Genomic DNA, 22032 nt, shown 5'->3' on the forward strand with positions numbered 1-22032 from the left:
TGAGGATCTTCCCGACCCAGGGATAGAACCTGGGTCTCCCTCACTGTAGGCAGAGGCTTTACCGTCTGAGCCACCAGGGAAGTCAAGTGAAAGTTGCTCAGTCGTGTCTGACTCTTTGCAACCCCATGGACTGTATAGTCCAGTGGAATTCTCCAGGCCAGAATACTGGAGTGGGTAGCCTTTCCCTTCTCCAGGGGATCTATTTTCTCAACCCAGGGATCAAACCCAAGTCTCCCTCATTGCAGGCTGATTCTTTACCAGCTGAGCCACCGCGAAGCCCAAGAATACTGGAGTGGGTAGCCTATCCCTTCTTCAGGGGATCTTCCTGATCCAGGAATCGAACCAGGGTCTCCTGCACTACAGGCGGATTCTTTACCAATGGAGCTAGAAATAAATATTCTAGTTGTTTAAAACATACACACACAGAGTTGAATCCCAAGGCTTAGAAACTGTGTTCCAGGGCCCTCTCGGCTGGGGCTGTGTGTAGGGGGTAACTGATTTGGTTCCCAGACTCCTCCCTCACTTAAACTACAGCAGCTCTCATCTTGTCTATATTGAGGAGAGACAGAGGGTTTATTTTAGAGTAAGGAGCCTACTGCCAAAAACAGGTTGGAAAACCCTGGGTTAGCTGATCTTCAGCGCTCTGTGATTCCATCAGTAGGGGAAAAAAAACAACTTCTTACAAACACGTGGGCAGCATTTTCTTCAGGGCTCACCCTTCTGGCCAGGAAGCACAGTCCTTGAGGCTGGAAGCAGAAGTTCACACTGTGCTGCTCACCGATAAAGGTACCAGGAGTGGCCCTTTCTGTGCCTGAAGCTGGACTGAGTCCAGGCAGTGGAGAAAGAGCTGGTCATGCAGAGCAAACAGCCTCACTCTGGTCACAGCTCCAACCCCTGGGGCACCATCCACAAACAGGCGGGGGTGGGGGAAGGGGCTTGCTTCTGTTGCAAAATATGGTTATAGTAATAATAATGATATTAACAACATCATGATAACATTAATTAACATGCTAAACCTGAAACTCCAACACTTTGGCCACCTGATTAGAATTGACTCCTTGGAAAAGACCCTGATGCTGGGAAAGATTGAAGGCAGGAGAAGGGGACAACAGAGGATGAGATGGTTGGATGGCATCACCGACTCGATGGACATGAGTTTGAGCCAGCTCTGGGAGTTGGTGATGGACAGGGAAGCCTGGCGTGCTGCAGTCCATGGGGTCACAAAGAGTTAGACATGACTGAGTGACTGAACTGAACAACATCAACGATGATGACTAGCATGTATCAAGGGCTGTGTGCAAAGCCTCGGGGATAAATTTCACATTCACAATCTCGCTTAATCCTCCTGACTGCTAGGAGGGCAGCATTTGTAGATTGGAGGAATAGAGGTGAGTTGTGGATTAGGAAGGACAGAGCTGCAGTGAAGACTTGGTCCATCCAGGACTTCCAGTTAAGAATCTGCCTGCCAATGCAGGGGACACAGGTTCCATCCCCGGTCTGGGAAGATCCCACAAGTTGTGGGGGAACTAACTCCCGTGTGCCACAACTCCTGAGCCCGCTCTCTAAGGCGTGCGAGCTGCAACTAGAGAACAGCTCTTGCTTGCCACAACTAGCAAAAACCCATGTGCAGCGATGAAGACTCAATGCAACCAAAAATGATAAAATAAATTTAAAAAATAATAAAGCCAAACTTATTTTAAAAATACAAAGACACTGTCTATATTTACACAACTCTTTGCTACCTCTCATGTATTTTGGGCCATTAGTCAGAAGTGAGCAGCCCCTCTTTGGGTCTAAAATACACTAATTTCACACTAGGTTTTCACTGCTAGTTGTTACAAGCTCTTCACGCATTAACTCACTTGCACACACAGCTGCCGTCACCAAGCGCCCACTCTGTGCCCAGGCACAGTTCTAGGCACTGAGGACAGGAGGGCGAGGGAAGCCAACACTGGTGCTCCCTTGGGCTTAGCTGGGAGTTGGGTTGGAGGGCCTGAGAAGCCAAACTCTAGGGAGGAAAAGAAGAGAGGCTTCCCTTGGGGATCCTGAGCCCTACGTCTTCCTTGCAGCACAGCTAGAAAATGCCATCAAGGGCCAGAAAAACTAAGGGTGACCCAGAGATGGACCCTAGGAGCCATGAACTCCCAGAGACAGCCCCTCGCCAAAGCCTTGCTGGGCTGAGCCCAACACTGGCTCAGAAGCCCAACTTGCTTCTCCTGGAGGGGGAACCCCCAGGACTCTGCCAGATGCTGCACTGAAACAGGTCGTTTGGGAACTGTGTCCACATGAAGGATGTTGTGTTGAGAAACGTGAAATCATAGACCTTCAACTGTGCTGTCTGCATTCAACCTGTGCCACTATTGTTCAGGGCAGGTTTGCAAGCAGGTCTTAATCACCCATGCGATTCAAATTCTGTTCCATCTTTCAGCTGGCCTCATTATCTGAACAATTCTACTCTTTGCCTGGAACTTTGTTTTGGTCCAACTCCAAACCCGTGAATGTATTTCAGGGCCCCAACAGAGCTCCCTCAAAGCAGAGGCCTGCACCATTGTTCTGTAATGGCCACTAACTGGACCTCTGAAGTGTCACTGCATTTGGGACCAGGGGTTTACCTGAGTCCTGAGGCTGGGCTGCAACCCGCCTGGGGATGGGGGAGAGGAGGGAGGTGGGGCGAGAAGCAGCATCTCTGTCCATGGAGACCCTCTGGTGTCTGTCAGCTTGGGCCTTATGCTGCAAATACTCCTCTATTTTATCTTCAACATGCAGACCCAGCCCTTCCTGATAGGTGTTCTTAGATGCAATTGTAAAAGAAAAGAAAGTGAAGTTGCTCACTCCTGTCCAACTCTTTGTCACCCCCATGGACTGTAGCCTGCCAGGCTCCTCCAACCATGGAATTTTCTAGGCTAGAATCCTGGAGTGGGTTGCCATTGCCTTCTCTTGGGGATCTTCCCAGCCCAGGGATCGAACCCAGGTCTCCCACATTACAGGCAGACTCTTTACCATCTGAGCCACCAGGGAAACCAGCTACAACTGGAGGTAGGTTAGAAAGCAGGGAGGGGGGCCAGCAGAGGGAATTTTATCTGCTTTGTGCTCCTGGCTGGCTTCTAAACAGTCTTGTTTTGAATGTGTTTTTAAGCAGGGACCTAGAAGGCAGGCATCTGATTTTAAATCTCTTACTAGCGATGACCCCAAAGTTTTCCCAGAGAGCACTTAAGCCAGCTCTTGCTACCTGGAGAAACAGGGTTTGGGAACTAGTTCTCAGAGGATTTGCCACCACTATTCATAAGATGATAGTCTGCTCTTGGTGGCTGGGAAGATCCCTTGGAGGGCATGTGCACCCACTTCAGTAGTCTTGCCCAGAAAATTCCATGAACAGAGGAGCCTGGTGGGCTACAGTCCACGTGGTCACAAAGAGTTGGGCATGACTGAGCAACACACACACACTGTTCTTGGTGATTGGAGGGTGATGCAAGAGGTTTGCAGTTCAACTTGGGATAAGGTGGGACCTGCCTACCAAGCAGGGGGAACTGGACCACAGTGATGGGTAGGTTTCAGTAAGTGAGGGATCCAGGTGCAGGGCTGCCAGTTGGTGAGCTGGTGGGCCCCCCACCTGGATCCACCCCAGCCACTCAGGGGCTGGACTGTTCTCCTGCATCCCTGGGTGAGACCCAGCAACCAATGCTGCCCAACTAAATGCTATCCATCTGACACATGGATCACCTGCAAAGCAGCTTTCACCGAATGAAAGTGGCTAGTCATCCAATAAACAGAACCAGGAGCAAAGCAAAGCAACTTGTCTTTATAAAACTTGAAGTCAACATTTGTCTATCCGATCTCCTTCCTGGCCTTTGTCATTTTGATCAGTTAAGTTAGTGTTAATTGCTCAGTTGTGTCTGCCTGTTTGCAACCCCCTGGATTGCAGCACTCCAGGCTTCCCTGTCCTTCACTATCTCCTGCAGTTTGCTCAAATTCATGTCCATTGAGTGGATGATGCCATCCAACCCTTTCACCTTCTCCTCCCGCCTTAAATCTTTCCCAGCATCAGGGTCTTTTTCAGGGCAATGAGTCGGCTCTCCTGAAAGCTTTCTTTCATTTCTATCACTGGAAGATATAATGAGAAGGTAGCCATCTACCTGCCATAGAGGGCCCTCTTAAGAACTCAACCACGCTGGCATCCTGATCTCTGACTTGCCTCTAGAACTGTGAGAAATACATTTCTGTTAAACCACCCAGTCTCTGGTTTTTTGTTATCGTGGCCCCAGCTACCAATTATTGATGCTTTTCTTCCCTCTGCCCCAGACAATGAGCTTCATGAGAGCAGTCTCCCGTGAATGGTGCTGTTTAGTAATCACAGGACTTTGGCCTTCACAAGTAGGAGGAAAAACCAAGTAAATCTGTGAAATTACAAACGGGTTCGTGTCCTGGTTCGGTCCTAGAGCTGTGGCTCTCAGCTTGACTGCACAAGGGTCATCAGGGAATCCTGCAAACTCCTGATGTCCTGGCTACACCTGGACCAATTAGATAAGTTTCCAGGGATGAGGACCAGCTTGCTAGCATTCAAAGCCCCCCGGGTGTCTGATGTGCAGTCAGGAGGGGATCCAGCCCCCTAAAGCCAAGTGGGTGCAGTACTGAGGTCCTAAGTGCTAAGATGCTAAGTCCTTCCTTCTGTTATGGAGCTGAGTGGCCAGCTGTATGGTATCTGGGGAGGAGGGTCGAGGGGCACAGAAGGCAGTGTACTGTTTCAACAAACCGAAACAAAACAGACAGCATCAAACTCATAAGAGCACTTTTTATTTGAGGCAAAGAAAAGTCTAGCTGAAGGGATTACAGTTCCAAGCAATCAAAACCCCACTGTTAGAGGCACTATTCTGATTTTGTAAATTCAATTTAGAAAAGAGTATTTGGGTTGCATGTTCCCCAGTTCCCCAGACTAGAAGGGCAAAGGAAAACTGAAGAGACTTCTACTAATCTACTGATTCTGCTCTTTGGACCCGACACCAAGCTGGCCGAGCCCTCGCTGGTTTGTCTAGAAGTCGCTGACCCACCACTGAGGGACACGGGCCAAATTAGGCTACACACAAGAAAAGTGAGGCGGAGACGGCAGGTCACCTGGGCAAGAGCAGGCACCCGCAGCTTCAAAACTCCTTCAAAACTCCTCGTGAAAGGGGTAATCCCTGTGCGAGGCACAGCTGTTGGGAGGAAACAGGAACACATTAGCCTCTCCTGGATGAGACTGCTTCCGTAACCAATTTCAAATAGAAATGATGTCTTGAGTATTGTACATTAACGCATACACGTGGAATCTAGAAAAATGGTACTGATGAACCTGGTAGAGAACGGATTTGTGGATACAGTGGAGCAAAGTGAGGGTGAAACGAACAGAGAAAGGAGCACTGACCTATATATATATGTATACTATCATGTGTAAAACAAATAGTCAGGGGGAAGTTGCTAAATAACACAGGGAGCCCAGCCTGGTGCTCTGTGATGACCTGGAGGGGTGGGGTTGGGGGAGGGAAGGGAGCCTCGAGGGAAGGGATATATATTTATACACAAAATTATGACTGATTCTCATTGGCGTACAGCAGAAACCAACACAAAATTGTAAAACGATTTTCCACCAATTAAAAAAAACAAAAGCAAGACTCACAGATACAGAGAACACACACATGACACAGCAAGTGCTTAAAACACACGGGGCAAGAGGCCACTGTCATCTCCAGAAGCCTCCTGGGACCAGTGGGAGCTGAAATGAACAACTAAAGATTTGCTATAGTAAAAACAGGGAGAGGGGACAGGCTGGACGTTGAGCTGGGGGTGGAAAGATACAGGAGTTGTTTGCCAAGGTTCACAGTCCTATGGCCTGTGTTGGAGGTATATAGTGTTGGAAAGCCTGGCTGGGAAGAGTGTGAAAGGCCTCAGGGTGAACCCTGCTTGGGGCAAACAACTCTTTCCTAATCCATTACACATCAGTGGTCTGCGCAGCTGCCCTACCATGCGCTGTGTCAGCAGCGGGAAGGGGAAAGGAAACTGAAGGAATGATGAGCGGTTCTCAAAGGAGAACAAGGGTGTAACTTGGTGACTGATCCACTTCTCTCGTCTCTCTGCTTTGCCCACTAGATCAAATAAGATTTCAATGTCTAAAGGGCCAGTGCCATTAACACATACAGGGACCTCAGAGAGGGCCAGGGGTAAACTCTGCCTGTGGCCACAGCGTGGCAGCCACACGCTCACAGGCAAGGGCTCGCCCCAAGCTCAGGGGAGAGTCGTTAATCAAGAAGCAAACCTGGGGACACCTGCCGTAGGAGTGGGGGAACCACCAGGGGTGCCAGCTAGGAGCTGGAGAGAGAGCAAGGGCTGGAAAGACAGCTAGTGCCCGGGCCAGCCTGGGGAACGCACAAACTCTGCTTAGAAGAGTAACTACCGAGGGGCCAGAGAAGAAACGGAGAGGTCGGACAATACAGTGACACAGCAGCTTCTTAGTCTCCATGTAAAACAGGGAGAGTCTTCCTGAAAAGCAGGAAATGTGTTTTAAACTTTCCTGAGTTAATGCAGGGGTACGAAAAGGAAAATGAAAATAAAACCAAACCCTACTTCCTTGTCATCTCCTTCCAAACTACAAATCAGAGGGAACACAAGGAACCAGCTCATGTCTACTGGAGGGGTCTGGGTGGCTCCACTGTCAGAGCTGGGATGCTGGTGGGCCTCGAGCACAGAGTCTTCCAACCAAAACCCTCTCATGAGTCCTTATGGATAAAGAGTCATGGGGAAATTCTTCCAGGAAAAATTCCTGGAATTCCCACCTTCCAGGAATGTGGGGCAGGAGCCACCTGGAATTATCTGGTTTCATATGAGCCACTCAATTTTGAAAAGTAAAAGTCAATATACCTAATTGGGTGGGACAGGGTAGGAAGAAGGGATATATATAGACATATAGCTGATTTACTTCCTTGTACAGCAGAAACTAATGTAATATTATGAAGCAACTATACCCCAGCTTAAAAAAAAAGAAGCTGTCTGGCCCTCAGGTTACTGCAGGTTAGGCCAAGAGTGCACAGGCGAGGAGAGAGTAGGGCAGGGCGCCGGGCATTTCCCCGGAGCTGAGTGCAGCTCAACTGACAGGCTGTAAACGCTCCCTGCTGCACAAGGAGGACCTGGGTGGTAAGGCCTCCAGCAGCTATTCTTTCATCCGCATCCCTCCAGGGGTTCTCCCGGGACTCACCTCACCAAGGCACAGGCTCTCCAGTCCCTGTTGTAGCTGAGCAAGGTGTTCATATCCTCCTTGTCCAGTTCAAAGTCAAAGACCTAAAAAGAAAACAAAATAGAAACCACAACTCCCATAAAGCTCTGTAAATAGCTATCCAACACAGGTAAGGGTTTCCCAGGTGACTCAGTGCCAAAGAATCTGTCTGCCCAGACAGGAGACCTGGGTTCGATCCCTGGGTTGGGAAGATCTCCTGGAGAAGGAAATGGCAACCCACTCCAGTATTCTTGTCTGGAGAATCCCATGGACAGAGGAGCCTGGCAGGCGACAGTCCATGGGGTCGCAAAATAGTCGGACATGACTTAGCAACTAAACAACAAAATCCAACACAGAATATGAAAGCATCTGATCAGCTCCAGGCAGGACCACTGGTGAGATGCTGCCTGCTATGCAGAGGGGCAGGAAGGTAGACTAAACTCAGAGAAAATTTATTCCATAGCCACTCAGAACGCACATGTTTTGTCTGGGTATAATATGAACGATGAAAACAGACCTTTCCCTTCCAGGTCCCCCAGGAAAAATGATACTTCTTTTTTTTTTCTACTTCAGTTCAGTTCAGTCGCTCAGTCGTGTCCGACTCTTTGCGACCCCATGAATCACAGCACACCAGGCCTCCCTGTCAATCACCAACGCCCGGAGTTCACTCAAACTCATGTCCATAGAGTCGGTGATGCCATCCAGCCATCTCATTCTCTGTCGTCCCCATCTCCTTCCACCCCCAATCCCTCCCAGTATCAGACTCTTTTCCAGTGAGTCAATTCGTCGCATGAGGTGGCCAAAGTATTGGAGTTTCAGCACTTCAAAACCTCTGCCCAAGCCAGTGGTTAAGATTCTGTGTTTCCACTGCAGGGGGCGAGGGTTTGATCCCTAGTCAGGAAGCTAAGATCCCACATGCCATGTGGCCTGGAAGCTTAAAAACGAGGGGGGGACATATGTACACCTATGCAATGTGTGGCAGAGACCAACACAATATTGTTAAGCAAGTGGGCTTCCATGATGGCTCAGATGGTAAAGAATCTGCTTGCAATGCGGGAGACCCAGGATTGATCCCTGGGTCAGGAAGATCCCCTGGAGAAGGGCATGGCTACCCACTCCAGTATTCTTGCCTGGAAAATCCTATGGACAGAGGAATGTAGGAGGCTACTGTTCACTGGGTCACAAAGGGTCGGACATGGCTGAGCGACTAACACATCCTCCAATTAAAAATAAATAGGTTTGAAAAATAACAAAAGTGGGTCTTTAAAAATTTTTTTAATGAAAATGTTTCTTTTCCAACGCTTTGAAAAAATAAAAGAGGAAACAAAAAAATGCATCTCTAGCATGGTATGCATTTCTCATGCTCACTATTTTACCACTTTATCTATTTCTCCAACCCTGCCCAGGCCCCAGGCGGCCAGCAGCTCGTGTTATAGCCGCAGCCCCTGGCCAGTGGAACAGGCGTGATCAGTCACTCTCCCTGGAAACAGAGCTACAGGAACCAGGACTTGGGTGGAGACAGAGAGCTGCTCGCCTCGGGGAGAGCAGAGGCTCAGGGGCACTGGGACCCTCCTGGTGAGCTCGTCTCCTGGCCCAGCCCCATACACTGGTGCGGGAGGCAGGCAGGTGGGCGGGAGGGGCTGTGGTGTCAGAAGGCCTCCTGGGCTCTGCAGGTGCTCAGAGAACCCGCACAGGATATCTCACTGGAGCCCTGCAAGTTCTCTGCAGGCCACGAAGCTGTCAGCACAGCAGTGTTTCCTGAGTACTCACACAGTACCAGGTGCTGTGTGCATCTTATTTCATCTTCGTGATAACCCTTGAAATAGGTACCAATTTTACAGATGGGGAAACTGAGCCCTGATGCAAACCCGGGCAGCATCACTCAAGAGTAACATTTCTCGGGCAAATGACAAGTCCCTGAGAAGTCCCAGCACAGATGTGTGCATGTACAACGAGGCCCAGGGCCTGCCCTGGCACAGTACTGCCACCCACGAGGAACCAGTGTCCCGTGTCTACAGTGGGCACCCTGTCCAAGAGGAGATGGTGGGGGGCCCACACATGACCATCCAGAAGCCCGGTGAAAAGCTGGCCCCTCCTCCACGGAGGGGAACCCGGGCCAACCAGCCAGGACTTACCTGAAAGTTCTCAGCAATGCGTTCAGGCGTAACCGACTTGGGGATCACGATCAGGTTCCTCTGCATGGGGAATCGGATCAGTACCTGTGCAGAGATGCCGAGTGCATACGTCCATCAGGAGCTCTGCACTTTCCACTCGCCCAACCTGATCCCCACCCCAGCCCACACCCGAAGAGAGAAACCCCAGAAGTTCACAGTGAGGAGACCAGCTCAGGGGTGATGCCTCACGCCCTGCAAGGAGGAAGGGAGGTGCTCAGGTCCCAACCCCCAGCCCAGCTCTCAGCCTCCATGTCTCTCTGTACGTTACTCCCTGTCTAGGAGCTCCCGCTAGCCTTTGGGAGCACACAGCTGAGCCCTTCTGCAAGCAGAGACGGGCTTTCCTGAACAGGGGTGAATGTGGACCCTTACAGTCGTCTTCAGAGGTAGTGGGGCAGGTCCGATCATCCCCAGCCCCACACGGTCTTCTAAGGGTCCTCTGTGCCCTTTCTAACACGCTTCAGGACCCAAGCCGTATGTCTGGGGAGGGCTGTCTGGGCTTGCTCCTCCAGGCTAACGGAAACCACACGAATGCAGGAAGTTCTGAGAACAGTCACAAGAGCCTGGAAACAGCCGTACCTGGGCTGTGGTTTTATTGTGCTTGTCTGCAATCGTTTTGATCCTGGGGTCCTCCAGTATGGAAGGGTCCTCGGGCTTGGCCCTGGAGACAGACAGCAAGACAGTCTGCGTGAGCGACCACCATCACCACTGCTCAAGGCAGCCGTGACAATAATCCTAAGGCCCAGCGACCTCAGAGGGCAGCCCCGCCAGCCTCCTCCTGACTCAGAGCTGAGTTACAAACTCACAACCCTTTGGGAAAAGAGGCGGCATCCTGCTCCTAAAAATGCCAACCAGGAAACCCAACAGGAGGCTCCCAGGAGGTCTGCTCATCACCTCGGAAGCACTCTCATTGATGCCAGATTTTCCTTTTTCAGCCGTTTCTCATCTCTGCCAACAGATGAGAGAACACGATCCCTTGGAGACTCACCAGGGCCTGTCGGGAGAGCCGAGGGGACTATAGGCAGTCACCACTATGCCTTTGGAGTTGCAGTACTGGATTAACTTCTCCTGAGTGAGGTATGGGTGGCACTCGATCTGCGGATACACACAGGAGGGTTGATGCTGCCCCTGTGGGCACGGGCCACACCGGAAGTCTTCCCTAGCCAAGACCCCTCCCTCCAGACAGAAAGTTATGGGCAACCCATGTCCCATCTCCTGGATGGGCGGTGACAACTCTTGCTTCCGAGCTAGTGTTCTTGACATTAAGGATCCTAGTCTTGTTACCATGGCCATGGGCCATGAGGTTTTTTTCTGGCTTTGGCCATTTATCAACTGTGACAGGTCTGAGGATGTCAATGTCTGCACACAGCTCGTCTCAAGACTCTGAGTCATCACAAGCCAGGCTCAAAACCCTTTCTCTCCTGTACGTTTCACTCTCAGATGTGGCACCGTCTTTTCTGAGCCATAACTCAGGACTCTGCCAGCGCCCAGGGACCCCGCTCCCAGGTGATGTGGATAACAAGGAACTGCTGGCATCTGAGTGTCACAGAACAGTCTCCCATGCCCACCAGCTCCCCTGCTGACATTACCTGGTTAACTGCCGGCTTGTATTTTAAGCCAGGTTTGTTTAAGATCTTCTCCACTTGGAGATGGTTGAAGTTGGAGACTCCAATAGCTTTCACCAGCCCTTCGTCCACCAGCTCTTCCATGGCCTAGAAACCAAAGAGGGTCTGCTTGCTGCTGACATGTGCCCGTTAGGACAAGGACCAGAAGCACCTCTCGCACCAGTCGGCTTAACAGGTCATGCCCTATGATTCAGTGCCAGCAAGTCAGATCTTTGGGAAGACAAGAGGCATCGAGAAAAAAGCCAGGATGGCTTTAAAGAGGCAGGAAGAGCCACACAGTGACAGAGTAACAGTCACAGCAGAGGAAATGGTAGAGCAGGTCATTCACACCTGGTCCCTCACAAGGAGGCCAGGGAGCCACCAAGAAAGGGGAGGCCAAGCCAGGGGCTGCCTTACCGTCCAGGTATCCACGAAATCTTTCTCACTGGGAATCACGTTGCCATCCTCATCCAATGGGAAGAAGTCTTTCCCAGGCTGCAGTAACAATCAAAAACAATCACAGACCTGCAGAGATTTGCTGGGGCAGACGCATTGTGGAAAGCAAAGTTCTAAAACAATTACTCTAAACTGCAACAGCTGTCTGTTTTCAGAGGATAATCAAGAGCAAATTCATGTCATTGGGAAAACACAATAGCAGACAGCTCCTGAAGCCTCCAGACCCCTTTTCTATCAGATGGGTGGGCAATGCCCATCGTGTGGAGATGGACAATTCTCGGTCAGTGAGATGAAGCCTGCTGTGGACGGGGGTGTGTGGATAGCGGGGAACCATGTCCTGGCTGGACCCAAGCCTACAAAACCACCACCTCGCCGAGCCTTGACAGCTTATTGTGGAAAAAACAAAGGATGCAAGTCAGGCCTGGATACACCACAGTGCAATAAAATAAGAGCTTCAGCGTAAAACCCGCATGCTTTCACACTGGTTGATGAAGCAGAAAACTGAGCCTGTGGCTAGAATGGTGTAGGATGGAATAACTCTAGAGTTCTTTTGTGTCAAGAGGTAGGTTGCTGAGGTTTATCAAGCTTCCGCAGGATGTCATGTGTATGGAATACAGGAAAATGCATGCATTAAGTGCAGGGTGCATGTGTGTGTATTTGTGTGTGCATGCGTGTGTGTATGTGAAGGTGCCTGAGGTGGTGGGGAGCGGTGGTAGCTGATGACGCCGCCTTAAGGGCAGGAGTGTCACCTCAGCTGTGTTCACTGTCCCAAAGGTTGAAGTTACCCAATTACCAAATGACAAAGAGTGGTGCTCGTCCAACTCTGAAACTATGGGAACTATGCACGTGAGCCACCCTGGGTTTGGGTCAGAGGGCTGGGTGGGGCCCGAGGCAGACTCCTAACAAGCTCCAAGGCGAGTCCACTACTTCTGGTCTAGGGACCGCACCTCGAGCGCAGTGGCAGGGACACACACAGAGGGTCTACCCGCTTGCGACCTGCTAACAGCAGAGGGCGATGCCCCTGGCGACCCCTGAGCCCCTACCTTGAAGCCCGTGGGCCAGTGGATGAGGTAGAGGTCCAGGTAGTCCAGCTTCAGGTCGCCGAGCGTCTTCTGGCAGGCACCTTTCACCAGGTCCTTGTCGTGATACGTGCACCACAGCTGAAGCCAGGGAGGGAGCACGTCTGAGCCCGCAGGCTGGGGGACAGGGGACTCGCCTTCCGCACCCCACGACCCACCCATTTCACCGTGCCGCTGTCAACGGTGGGGACAGAGATTCCATCACACACGTGAATCCTAACTCCCGAAAGGAAGGGAGGAGAATCAGGTCAAGGAACCCTTTCAGGAGGACCAAACTGAGGGCACAAAATGGAATGGGCAGGTTGGCAAGCCAGCCCCAGGCCCTGAACATAGTTCCCACCAGGCTGGTCTTCGTGGGGCCAGCCTCACCCTCCCACCTGGTATCTCTTGGGTACCACCAAGAGAGCTCAGTCTGCAGAGGGGAACCAAGTCCTGTCCTCAGAGATAACCCTCTGGAAAGGGGGTGCTAACCCATAGCCTTGGCCTCATCAGCAAGGGGCTCCAGCCAACGGGTCCCAGTGGAATGACCATCCAACAGACAGGCGAGCCCTGGAGCCCACATGGCCTTGGGTGTGGCCTGGAGTCAACACATTTGCCCAGGAAGAAGAACCACCTGCTGGGTGATAACACTAGCCATGTTCGGTCAGAGTGTGGTCTTGGCCCCTAAACGGATGATGCCCTGGATGAACATAGACGAGAACCCTCTCTCAGGCTCCCCTGAGGGGTGGGGTACCTTGCTGACGATGAAGAGGTCCTCACGCTTCACCACCTTCTCCTGCAGCTTTGCCTGGAGGGCCAAACCCACCTCGTTCTCATTCTGGTATACGTGGGCACAGTCAATGTGACGGTACCCAAGGTCAATCGCCACCTTCACAGCCTCCGTCACTTTGCCTGGAGGGGACTGAAAGAAACAGGAAATGGAAGACACGGGGATAAGACCAAAAATGAAACAGAACACAGTACGCACACAAGCCAGGAGGAAGGGAAGCCAGGCTCCTCAGCGGCTCCTGTTCCTTCAAGGCCCGCAAAACCAGGCCACCCGAGGCGAGACACCACAGTGCTTCACTTCAGGAAAATCTGACCACCCTTTACTAGCAGCACAGATCACCGTAACTAGACGGGCCAGAGCCCCGCGCCCCCTTGTCTGTTCAGCATCTGTTGATTACAAATCACTGTATAAACAATTCACTGTGGTGTTGGAGGAGACTCTTGAGAGTCACTTGGACTGCAAGGAGATCCAACCAGTCAATCCTAAAGGAAATCAGTCCTGAATATTCATTGGAAAGACTGATGCTAAAGCTGAAGCTCCAATACTTTGGCCACCTGATGCAAAGAACTGACTCACTGAAAAAGATCCTGATGCTGGGAAAGATCGAAGGCGGGAGGACAAGGGGACAACAGAGGATGAGATGGTTGGATGGCATCACCAACTTGATGGACATGAGTTTAAGCAAGCTCTGGGAGTTGGTGATGGACAGGAAAGCCCGGCGTGCTGCAGTCCATGGAGTCGCAAAGAGTCAGACACGACTGAGTGACTGAAGTGAACTGTATAAACAAAAGCCACCACTATCTCAATCTGTTAGGTTCCTAAGACAATTAGGGATACCACTGCTTTCAAACAACTCAAAATACTTCAAAATCACTGTTAAATATTCATCCCAATTACTGTTTGGTTTTTGAGTTCCATCTGTGAATGCCTATGACTTATTTTCTCCTTTTACAAGTGGATTCTGGTATTGGTCATCACTTGTTTTTACGCAGTTTGGGGAGTATCAAAGTCAAAACAACTGCTGCAGGTTCAAAGGCCTGTGCTCAAATCTCGCTGTGCAGGAATCTGCTTTAAGAGGTGGAGGCGGGAGGTGGCTGCTCAGAGGCATTTAGCCGACAGAAAGGAGTTGACAGGAGGGGGAAATGGGATTCATGGAAACCACCATATGGTCTGTGGTCAGAGCTACACAAAGACTGAACGCTGCCCCTGCTTGGACCATGTGTGCATCTGGGTGAGCAAGAAGGCCCGGAACCATGCAGCCTGACTGCGCACACACCCATCTCCACTTCACTCCTGTTTGGACCAGAGAGGTGGAAAACAAACACATGTGTATCGGACTGTTGGGTGAATAGGGCGCATTCCTCCCGAGAGCTGGGGTAGAAAAGAATGAGCAGGGGAACTCCCCGGGGGCCATGAGCAGCTGCAGACATCTGCTGTTTTGATTTCAGCTGTTGCGAACAGAGGAAGGCGGAGGAACGCAGGACCCAGCCATGAGCTCGCCCAGCTCGCTCGCCACCATGGAGGGAGCAGGGTGGGCAGGCGGGCGATGCTGACCTCGGGTGTGACATCAAACATCTTCAGACGACCTGGCCATCGCCTCGGTCCCTGAAGGACCCAAGCTGTACCTGCAGTCTTCCCTGCCCTTCACGGTGAAAAGAACAAGGCAGGGAACCTCAGCATAGCCAGAAATATCACAGCGTCCCTGGGGCCCCCTGTTGCTGAAGAGAGCAGGGCACAGCCCTTCCCAGGAGAGACAGCCAGGTGGTATATGGAGACCCAGGTCGAGGACTCCAGCATACCATCAACTTTCTTCAGACTTGAAGGTATCCTGGCTGGACCTTCTCTGTGGGGCCCTGTACTGTGCTGGCCTAGCAGCTCACCGCTCCCAACCCCGGGCAGAGGGCAGGCACCTTTCCGAGGCCCGGCCACGCACTGCATCTGCCACAGCGACTGGTACAGGGCTCGAGATGTAGCCCCAGGCAGGCCCACAAGATTCCACCTTTGGACCTTAGCTGGCACTCTCAGGACACAGTTTCGTTCTGCTGGCGACTCTGCGCGGGGAGCGCATGTGCCAGGAGGTGCTGGATGGAAGCGGGGTTTGAGGGGCAGATGAAGAGTGGAGGAGAGACAGCTCCTGGCCACATGCTTCACAGCCCTGGATCTGGCGGTCCTGACAGCCTCTAAGTCAGTGACTCCCCACCCCCAGCACATTTTCTTTCCTGCTTAAGATTAAATTGGTTATTTGGTTCCTTGGGACCTAAAGAGTGCCAAGTAGGATAATCAAGGCTGCTGAACAACTGACCCAAAACTGGAAAAAAAATAAAAAGTTTTTGTGATGCTTTTATAGAGAAGCCAAGGACTGAAATGACCTACAAGAGGTCACCAAGAAGCTGTGGTTCCCTGACCCTTGCCCAGACAGAGAAGACTAATTAGTTGGGAAGCACATGCTGAGAAGCTGAGTCCAAACTGCTTTCAAAGGACAATGAGGAGCAGAAGCGAGGACTGTTGGGCATTCACAAATTAAATACGTACAAGCTGTGGCAATCCATAAGAGGATTCCAGCAAACAGATACTACATGCTGGCTTCCCCTTTCCAGAGAAACCTTTGCAGTGATGGGGGGAAAGGCTGTCTGGGGCCACCAGCCCTGTGTGCAGTGGGGACAACGGCTCTCACCTGGGCTGGGTGGGCCAGGGCCAGCCCGGAGACAGACATGAGGTTACTAGACGGCTTGTGCCAGGGCAGGTCCTGTCACAAATGGAACCTGATCCGCGTGGTGTGCAGCGCACAATGGCTCGAAGAGAAAATAACAACAGCTCCCACCTATTATGGATCAGTCTTCACTAGTTTTAAGTGTATCATTGAACTGCATCTCCACCACAACACTGGCTATCTGTGATCTCTGTGGATTAGGGAATGAAGGTGCGGAGTTTACGAAACTGGCCCGCGATCGAGCAGTGAGAAGGAGATGTCGGGGTCTGAACCCTGGCACCAGGACCGAGGGCCAGCCTTGGCTCAGAGGTCTGTCCTTGGAGGAAGGGAGACACTGGTCAGGGAGAGGACAAGTCACCCGGGTTTGGAAAACCATCCTCTGGGATGAAGATGTACCGGAATCCACAAACTACATTCAGTACTAATTACCTAGAACCCTCCCCCGCAGAAGGAGACTAAACTAACTTTCCTCATCACTAATGAAGCAGCCACTTTAAGATCTGGTAGGGAGAAAAAAAAAGACTCAATAAACTTGGGAATGCCAACACACGATTACACCATCTCCGCACCCCCGGGCCACATTGAAAACTGCAAACACAAGGCAGGGGTCCAGACTGAGACTCTGAAAAGAGGATAAATCATGAAAATATGTTTCTATACATTTAACAGGAAATCCACAGAAAACCAGTGGAGGAAACACCCAAGTTATAAATAACCAAATTATACAAATCATATAGGCAAAATCATGTTTGAAACTCACTTCTGCCACTAATCTGCCCTGTGACTTGGGCACTTCTGCCCATGCCCATCCCCTCAGAACTTAGAGCTCTGAGCTTGAGCAGCAACTGGACAACATTCTAGCTGATGGCACCAAGTGACGTTGCTGACACGTCTCTACCAGAGACTCCCCCATCAGTTCCACAAACTGGGCCTATTTCCTTTTTACATAACACTCCAGCCCAGGCAGTCCCAATTCGAATAATTACTATCCGTATCTCTCTCTCTCTCCTCTCCTTTTAAAACCCAATCATCTTCTGCTCTGCTTGGAGCTTGTGCTGCTAGTCACCTTAATATCCCTCCCTCTATTCCCTCTACAAGTCAAAAGCAAGCAAACAAACAAAAATACTACAGCTCCAAACTTGGAGAAAGTAATGGCAATCCATTCCAGTATTCTTGCCTGGAGAATTCCATGGACAAAGGAACCTGGCAGGCTACAAAGTCCACGGGGTCGCAAAGAGTCAGACACAACTTAGCAACACACTGCTCCAAACAACAAAGGTTATAAAACAGTGTCATTGGTTAAAAAAAACAAAACAAAAAACAACAACAACAGTATCTCAGAAATTGAATCCTTTGTAGTTTTAACATGCAGATATCTGGAAAGAGAGGACTGTGTTCTGACTTTTAAAAAATATTTTCTTCAGTTAGCAGGTATCACTTTTGTAATGAAGAAGGGGGATAGGAATAAAGGAAACTTCACTTTGAGAGGAAAAAACCTGGTAAGAAGTTTAACAGTGTGCCAATGATAAACTTGGAGCAAAAATAGGTAACCATAACTTTTAATGTAAATTTTGATTGATAAACAGGGCATCAACCTCTAAGGCCTTGAAAAGTAGTACATCAGAGAAAAGTTGTCACTGAAAAGCATTGTTTAACCTCTTCTGATTAAACCAGCTTCACTTCAGAGAAGCTCAACCTACATTTAAAAAAAGCTAACCTTACTTTTTAATTATCGGTTTTGTTTAAAATACTAGTGATGTCATGATATAATTTTCTGCTTCTCATTGTATATAAAGCATTTCAACTACATGTATGCTAAACAGACATTTGTGATCTAATTTCTCAAAATGTATTCCAACTTCCAGTTAATTTATTTAGAATCTTCTGGAAGAGAAATTGGCAAACATTTTCTGTTAAGTGGCCAGACAGAAAATATTTTAGGCCTTGTGGGCCAAACAGTCGTCACACCTGCTCAACTAACTCTGCTGCTGCAAATACAATTTGTAAAGGAGTGAGATGTATTCTAGTAAAACTTTGCTTATAAAAATGGGATGCAGTTTACTAATCCCTGAGGGTTGCTGGAAAAGCTCACAAAGAAATGGGCATTAGGCAACAGGCCCAGTCTTGATTTGTCCTATGTACAAATAACATTCTCGTTTGCAATTCAGCACCTTAATAACCAAAAGGTGAGACTTCGTTGAGAGTCAGTGGTTAAGACTGCCCTTCCAATGAATGGGCACTGGTTCAATCCCTAGTCAGGGAACTAAGATTCCACATGTCATGTGATACAGCCCAAAAGCAGACAAATAGAAACCCTCCCAAAAACAAAACAAAGCAACAAAAAGGTATCCTGATATTGAACGTAAAGATATTCTGGAGACTGAAAGGGTTTATACCCTGCTCCAGTTTAATCAATGGACAATAAGGTCCGGGGAAACCTGAGCAAGCTGGGCCAGTGTGCCTGACCTGTGCTTACACACAATGCCCGTATCCGACGATTTTGTACCAAGAAGACTTCAAGTCTGCCACACTCATAAGACTCCAAAGCATCTGGGAGAATCCAGAGACTGACAATAATGTCCAGTTTTTCACCTCAACAGAGGAGTTTTTATTGCTTGGGGCAGATAAGCCAACCTCATTTGGCTCATGTTCAATTACGTCCAAATCTACAGTTTAATAATGTAAACCACAATTTCATATGATAAAGAGCAGACTGCCGAAGAAGGATCTTTTTCGTTGCCTTATCACATGAAAACAGTCCATTTTGGCTACTATTTTTACACCAAAGCTCACAACCAGGTCTGGCCATAAACACAAACCAACAAGAAAACTGAGATTAACTTTCTCTCACTCAGTGTGAATCCAGCTGTCCTAAATTACACCACTGTCTCCACTTGGTTGCAATGGGGGTGGCCCAGGGCTGACCCTGAGCAGGCAGGACTTATTTAAGTATCTTTGCTCTTGAAGAGCTGCAGGTGGAGGCCTGCAGGGAGATTAAGCAGGTGAACAGAAAGACAAGCTACTGCTTCAGCTCTGACTCTTCTAGCCCAGGATCCCAGGCCATCAAGAGTTTGGCCTGAGTTCTTTTCTCAGCATTTTCTCCTAAAGGAAGTGTTATCAACCTCAAAGAGGCAAAAACTGGTTTGTTGGGGGCAAAAACAAAAACACTTAGCTTATAAAATGTCCTGTGGCCTGTAAAAGGATCACAGGACACACACAGATGTACAGTCTATCTGTGATGTTGAATCGTCTTTGGGCAGGAGACATTTAAGGGGAAATGTCTCAAAGGCTCGTAGGTGTGGGCAGAAGACAATGGAAAAGCAGCAGAGAAAACTGTCCTCCATTCCTAGGCTTGGAGTATGTAGGTGAGTTACAACGGCCATTTACCATCAACAAGTTTTCAGCTAGTTCCAAATATTTATCAGCAATAGGACACTGGTCAGCATCAAAAGTAATCTGTTTTAGCCACTTCCTGGGAATACAATGCCCGTGGCTTATTTACTGTCCACTGGGGAAGGCAAGCCTGCTAAGAGGAAACAGCCTCTAAGCCACGTGGGCTTGGAGGCAGAGGTGTTCTCCCAGTGGGCTGAAACCTTCACCTCCAAGGAGAGGAGGGGGGAGTCTGAGGACCTTCAAAGTAACTGACTGGAGACTCCAGAGCCCTGCTAAGGGTCCGAAGGACACAATACAGCCACCATGATACGGAAGATCCATGGGAACCAGGAACTGCACCCACTCCCAGGGCCTCCCCCAGTTCTCACAAAGATAAGCAAATGGTATTTAGGTCATGCCATTTTTGTCCAGCATCTGTGAAAATATGTATTTTACACATACAGGGGAAAGGTATCAAACACTATTTATATACTTTTCCTTATAAAGAAGGAAATCTACTCCAAGCCCATACTTAAACCATTTATTTCCCTGTCACCTCTCCTACGGTGCCTCTACATGGTTCCAAACAACTTCAACTCCTCACCCACTCCCCCAAATCTGAAATTATCTTACTTCTTCATATTAATTCAACATGTTATCCTTAGGCTACCTACCATTTACCAGGCTCTGTGAGCAGTTCTGTAAATAGTTTGTGACCAAGTCAGATGCTACCCTTACACTCAACGAACTTACTGGAGTGAATGATCTAAACGGACAGCTTTATAGAGCTATCTTAACTAAATATACAGCTTTGGGGGTAGGTTTTAAGAGCTCAAGCAAATGATAAAGCCCTAGTTTTAAATCAAGTTTTACTCCTTATTTACCCCCAGAGTACAGATTTTGAAACAATGAACCTAAGGTCCCAGTTTTTGAAACCACAAACTTATAAGGCTCAGCAAGGTGGTGGTTTTGTTCCAGTGACACGTGTATGCTGTGTGCTGCCTTAGAAATTGTAATTTGCCACTGCCAAGAAAGTGTCTGTTCACATCCATTCCAAGAAAGTAACCTGCGACAGACCGAATTTAACTTGGTACAATGGTCATAATTCAATTACACCCTTAGAGCCACCCCTGGACTTTTGGAAGGAAACACAAGGCACAGATAAACACTGATTCCTTTGTCTGAGAAACACTTTTCATGGGAGGCAACTCCACGACAGTGAACGTTTACAAGATTTCAGCTGCTCAGTTTAGGGTAGAGATAAATACCATCCGCTGTCTCTTTCAGACCATTTCAAGGTGCCCTCAATCTCTACCGTCTTTTCTTTCCTTGTCAGTGTGCAAATGGCTAATGCCCAGTCCTATATTTAAAGTTCCTGGAAAACCCGAGTCATAGCCGTGGAATGTAATGTACCCCCAGCTAACTTACAAGCGGTTTAAAAATTGGGGGTTCTGCTTCGGCGCCTGTAACATCACTCGGTGCTCCCCAACTAGTCAAAATACTCAAGCCTACCATTTTTACTCCTAACCTTTTCCTGGGGACGCTGTGAAGAGGTTCCAGCGGTGCCGAGGTTTCCGGAGGCAGTTTTAACTACTGATGCCAGCCCGCAGTTGTGCCTGGGCGGGAACCTCCCCTCACCACCCGCACCCCCGCAGATTCCTTCGTCCAGCACAGGACACCCCGAGGAGCACGCCGGCCTCCGGGAGTTCAGCGACCCGCGCGTTTGGGGACAGTGTAAGGTCCCGGGCACACTCGTGCCGCCTAATTCAATTACCTGCAGACTCCAGGCTTACCTTGGGATGCTTATTCCTGAGGGAGCAAAGCCGGAAACGGTTAAGGACCAACTATTTCGAAGAAAGACAAAACGCGCGGGCGCCCGCAAGTGCGGTTAGGTACGAGACGCCGGCGACCCACGCCCCTTTCTGCTCCATCTCCGGGAACGCCCCTCCCCGACCTCCAGCCACCGAGCCACAGCGACGGAGACTCGGGAAAATGGCCCTTCGATCGGCGCCCCCTAGTTGCCTTTCCAGCTGAGATCGGATTCTGGCGGATCGCATGCACGAGGGGTTATGCGGTCGGCCACCCGCGAGCCGTTCTCAAGCACCCCTTCCCCACCCACCGCACCCTAAGTCGCCCGGCCCGAGACCGAGGCGAGTGCGCCGCCCGCCTCAGTGCCCGGGCTCCCGAACCTCAGGCCCAGATCCTGCCGGGACCCGACCGGCCCGAGCGTGGCTCCCCCGAGGCCTGGCGTCCGCCGCGGGGGCCGCTGCTCAGGGTCACTCCCGGCCCCTGCCCGCCCCAGGCCGCGCCGAGCACTTAAGCGAGCCCTGGAGCACACTCGCCAGGGCACCTACCTTCCAGGTGCCCAGCCCCAAGATGGGCATCTTGGCGCCGGTGTAGAGCGCGATGTGGTTGGCCATGACGGTTGAGCTCCGCTGACCGGGATCAGAGAACCGGGCCGAGGAGGCTCGGCGCGGTTCTTTAAATAGCGGGTGAGGCAGGCCAAAGGGGCTGGTATGATGGGCGTCCGGCTCAGCAAGCGCAGCTTCTGATTGGCCGCCCCGACCATCAGGATGCCGCGCGTCTGTTAGCCCGGGGGCTCTGCGAGGAAGCGCCTCCTGCTAGGTCCTA

The 22032-nt window shown here is 50.2% G+C and overlaps 1 protein-coding gene across 1 annotated transcript; it reads right to left on the bottom strand.

Annotated features, from left to right (window-relative positions):
• Window positions 1-4775: 4775 nt before the first annotated feature.
• AKR1B1 (aldo-keto reductase family 1 member B) lies at window positions 4776-21912 on the bottom strand. The gene is made up of 10 exons (XM_055421295.2): window positions 21756-21912; window positions 13284-13451; window positions 12515-12631; window positions 11433-11510; window positions 11001-11123; window positions 10400-10506; window positions 9991-10072; window positions 9376-9459; window positions 7223-7305; window positions 4776-5189 (listed from the first exon to the last, which is right to left on the bottom strand). The coding sequence occupies exons 1-10, from the start codon at window positions 21819-21821 to the stop codon at window positions 5147-5149; spliced, it is 951 nt and encodes a 316-aa protein (XP_055277270.1). The 5' UTR covers window positions 21822-21912; the 3' UTR covers window positions 4776-5146.
• Between the last annotated feature and the right edge of the window lie 120 nt (window positions 21913-22032).

This window comes from Moschus berezovskii, chromosome 3 (genome assembly GCF_049115385.1).
Source record: "Moschus berezovskii isolate FMDL1 chromosome 3, NW_MosBer_1.0, whole genome shotgun sequence".
Lineage (NCBI taxonomy): Eukaryota > Metazoa > Chordata > Mammalia > Artiodactyla > Moschidae > Moschus > Moschus berezovskii.

Bases quoted from the DNA above. Each gene is read 5' to 3' on its own strand.
- AKR1B1 (XM_055421295.2), bottom strand. From the start codon at position 21,821: ATGGCCAACCACATCGCGCTCTACACCGGCGCCAAGATGCCCATCTTG. The intron at 11,511-12,514 runs GTAGGGGCTCAG...TTGTTACTGCAG, and splicing joins ACTGGCCCACGGGCTTCAAG to CCTGGGAAAGACTTCTTCCC. The intron at 11,124-11,432 runs GTAAGGCAGCCC...TTTGGTTTCTAG, and splicing joins ATTTCGTGGATACCTGGACG to GCCATGGAAGAGCTGGTGGA.